Source organism: Juglans regia, chromosome 1 (genome assembly GCF_001411555.2).
Source record: "Juglans regia cultivar Chandler chromosome 1, Walnut 2.0, whole genome shotgun sequence".
Classification (NCBI taxonomy): domain Eukaryota; kingdom Viridiplantae; phylum Streptophyta; class Magnoliopsida; order Fagales; family Juglandaceae; genus Juglans; species Juglans regia.
In genome coordinates this window covers 44,272,196-44,276,203 of record NC_049901.1, presented here as the reverse complement: position 1 = coordinate 44,276,203, position 4,008 = coordinate 44,272,196, and the positions used below count along the sequence as shown (strand labels likewise).

The 4,008-nt window shown below is 39.4% G+C and overlaps 1 protein-coding gene across 1 annotated transcript; it reads left to right on the top strand.

Annotated features, from left to right (window-relative positions):
* Positions 1-262: 262 nt before the first annotated feature.
* LOC109012640 (F-box protein At3g07870-like) lies at positions 263-1,974 on the top strand. The gene has a single exon (XM_018994381.2). It carries the CDS (start codon positions 498-500, stop codon positions 1,713-1,715), a length of 1,218 nt encoding a protein of 405 aa, XP_018849926.1. The 5' UTR covers positions 263-497; the 3' UTR covers positions 1,716-1,974.
* The last annotated feature ends 2,034 nt before the right edge of the window (positions 1,975-4,008 follow it).

Here is a 4,008-nt window from a genome sequence, read left to right as displayed (position 1 = left end):
TTGTGATAATTATATATATGGGACCCCTGCTAGAAAAATTTTCATCAGGATGATCGTCCCACCGGATTGAAGAAGCACCCAAGTAACTCAGAAAAAGGGTAAAGAAATTTTGAACACTTGGGTACACATACAATATTTAAAGAAAGGAAAAATAATACGTTTATCTTATACAAAATACTCGCCAAAGTAGAGGTAAAGAGAGCAATTTTTGTTGTTATTCAAGACTTTCATACTGGTGGGTCACTGACAGTAAGGCCACCAATTCGATGACATGGGAACTTTGTTTCGTTTTCACTGTAAGGAAAGCGAAAGCCAACCTTTTTTCAACTTTGGCTCTCCCACAATTTCCTTGTGGTTTCCGTCTCTTTGAATATTAATTTGATCTTATCAAAGACTACAATTTTTGATCGGCAGGCTCCTTTTGCAGGCCTTCTTCCTCCCTCGGGAACTTTACTCTTGTGTGTGTCTTCCTTTGTTTCGTAAAACCTCAGCTAGTCATGGACTCAGATTTTGAGAAAGAGAGCGAAAGAAAGAGAAGAAAGGTAGAAGGAGAACCACAACCAAGCAGAATGGAAAGTCTGCCACACGAACTGATCCTCGATATAGTTTCAGGGCTTCCTGTGTCATCCTTGGTGCAATTCAAGTCTGTATGCAAAGGTTGGAGCAAGTTAGCAGGAGATCCTGATCTTGTTAGTATGCACGGTACACGCATGGCTGAGAACAATCCATGCCTCATCTTCCACTGCGATTATCCTCTCAAGAACCATCTTTACTTTGTAGAGCTCCCAGCTTGCATCGAAAAGAAGGAAAAGGTGAAAAAGCTTCGTGTGCCTTTCTGGAGTGCGATGCCCGAGTTTGATGTGGTAGGCTCATGTAACGGTTTGCTCTGCTTATCTGATTCATTATTTAGTGATGCACTCTACATATATAACCCTTTCACCAGTAATTCCCAAAAGCTTCCTAAATCCATACAATACTTGAATCAAGTGTTAGTTTTTGGATTCGGGTTTCACCCCACGACCAAGGAATACAAGGTGATTAGGATAGTCTATTATTATAAGAATACAGATAGAGGTGGTAACCGGCGTGCCTATAGACTCGCTAACATGAAGTCCGATGTTCAGATTTTCACTTTGGGTTGCTCAAACTGGAGAAGTAAGGGAAAGGTTGCTTATCATCTTCTTCAGTCTCCATCACAAGTCTTGGTTAATGGAAGACTTCATTGGGTCACTTGGCCTCGCAGATACAGCCCAAGGCGCAGCATCATCTCGTTTGACTTAGCAGAAGAGCAATTCCAGGAAGTCCTAACACCTGATTGCTATACTTTAAACAGGCGCAAGTATCATCTGGTGGTTCTAGGAGGTTGCCTTTCTGCTGCGGTTTATTGTAACTATGGGAGATTGGAGATTTGGGTAATGAGAGAGTATGGTGTGAAGGAGTCTTGGAACAAGAAATTCAGCATAGGAAACTACGTGCCTAAGGGACTTGAAAAGGATGTGAACCAATCTTTCAAGATTTCTAAGATTAATTCCAAAGGAAGGTTTCATGTTCGCGTTCTATGCATCTTGAAGAATGGCGAGATCTTGTTGGAGTACAAAAGCAGAGCTCTGGTCTCCTATGACCCAATAAGTGGGAAATTTAAAGACCTTATGTATCAGGCCATACCTAAGTGGTTTCAAGCAGTTGTTCATGTGGGTAACCTCAACTGGATTTGATTGGTGCCAGAAGTGCCAAAATGGTAAATTGGATGATGGTTCTTTCCCTCAGACTTTGCTTCTAACTGAAATCGACCATTCGTTATTTTCTGTATATTGGCTCCCTCTTTTTGATCAGGTTTTGCATTTTCCATCACCAATGCCTCGCAGGTATGTGACTGTGAACATATGAATGTGACATCTGAGATCTGTGATTGTAAAATTGAAGTCATAAATGTGAAAACCCAATTACATATAGTGAAGATCTGTCACATTACTTTCAATTTTTCCGTATGCTTTTTTTTTTCTTAACATTGTAAAATCACCCTATCCAAAGCTAGTCCTCTTAATCCACCCCTAACCCAAAGAAAAAGCTATAGACAAGAAGTAATGTGAGAAAATTATTACTGTCATACCGTTCTTATGCATGCCTTGAAACAAACATGATGTTAATGCTCAAGAATAAATATACCACGTCAATTGCTCTTGAAACAGCTTGAATGCTTTTGTATCATTGCTATGGAATATTTAGCCACAACTTCTGACTCTTTTTGCTCTAGTTCATTTTCAGAATTCTCTGTGTTCGGTAAAAGAAACCTTTTGTTCCCTCCACACCAGTTGCCCTTTTCTAATCTTCCATTTTATGTTGCTTCCTGCTTCACCCCATCTTTTTAACCAGCTAGAATTCAGTGAACATTGGCGTGGCCGCTTTACAGATTTCCCAACAGTGCCAATTTGTTAGTGCAGCATCTTAGCTTTAGACTAGTAGTTCAGAAGCAACACGACCAATGAGAGAATTGGCAACCGAATTAAGTCCCATCTTAGGTTCTCCTTGGTAGAACAAGCGTGATTACCTTAGGGAGAACATGCTCAGAGCATTTTTTTTTAGAAGGGGGACGTATCCAATTTTATTAATAGTCCTCTCTTATGACGGAGGAACATGCTCAGAGCATGCTTCCTATGAGTACAGACTACAGCGATGTGTCAATTACTCCTGAGATCATGGAAAGCAAAGAAGATTAAGCCACTGATTGTTCGGTCTCCTGTTAAAGCGGTGACTGCACAGTATACTAGCCTACTAGGGAAAAAAGCCTCTCAGTATGAATTTCTTCCGTATCTTAGATTTGGCGAGCATCTAAAAAGAACACTAAGAATAAGACTTGGCACAAGCAGGAGGGACCAGTTTGTGGATGTGGGGCAATGGAAATATATATACACGTGTGTAGGTGTAGAGAATAAAAATGAAAAAAGAAAATAAAATAGAAGGTACCATTGGTGGCTGATGTAGCTATTGACCGAATGTTTAAATTCACTAGAAATGCCAAAGTAGAATTGTTGAACAGCTAAAAGGTTCACAAGTGAAAGGAAGGAAGATATATGAGATGGTGGATTTTGACACCAGAAATGAGCATGAGTTATCCTTCTGCTAGGTCGGGTATGGTGATGTAATGGTTATGGTACCAAACTTGGTTGGTTCACACATTCTGTTTTTAGGAAGTGGTTGAAGGTGGGGGAGAGATTGGAATGCATGTTGATCAAAATTCAAGTTCTGCTTTTGTGTTTTGTCTAGAGCAGAAGGATAAAACTGGACCATATCTGAGTTCTTTCCAGTATCATAATGTGGCATGTCTAAATGCTGTGCTATTCAAAGTTTCAATCAAGCCTACAAGAAAGTCAGTACAACTTCTAAATCTACTTTTTGGTGGTAAATTTCTTCCAAGTTCTGATTTCATATAGGGTGTCAAGCAACCTTTAAGAAAAATATAAAGATTTGCAATGATTTCTTTATGAATAAAAAGATCCTCTAGTTCTCTCAACATTCTCTCTCTCCTGTGCCCCAAGTCCACCTCCATTCTGGTATAGCCATTGCACCCACTTCCTTCTTAGTTTCCCAGATTATGTTGAATTCACATGCTATATCTGCTGCATCCACTTCTAAAGATCATTTCCTTCTTTGTAGTTTTCTCAACTTCCTCACAAGAACTCACAAACAGTAAGGGAAATGTTAAATCTAGCATTCAGATATTGAAAAGTACCTAACAAAAAAATAAAAAATAAATTCAGGTATTGAAAAGCCAATGTCGAATTGTGGGATCAAACTGATTTACTGGCTTCCACCCACACAGATTTAGACAGATCCCGAGTGTTCTGCACCTTTTTGGATGTCGAAATTTGCGTCATGTATGCTAATAAAATTTCAAATCTGATGAAGCTTCAATGTTCATATTTAAGCTCAGAATGCAGAACTATTCAGGGATGAAATTTATGCAATGATATAGGGCTCACCTTGTACTGCTCTACCAGATATACCATC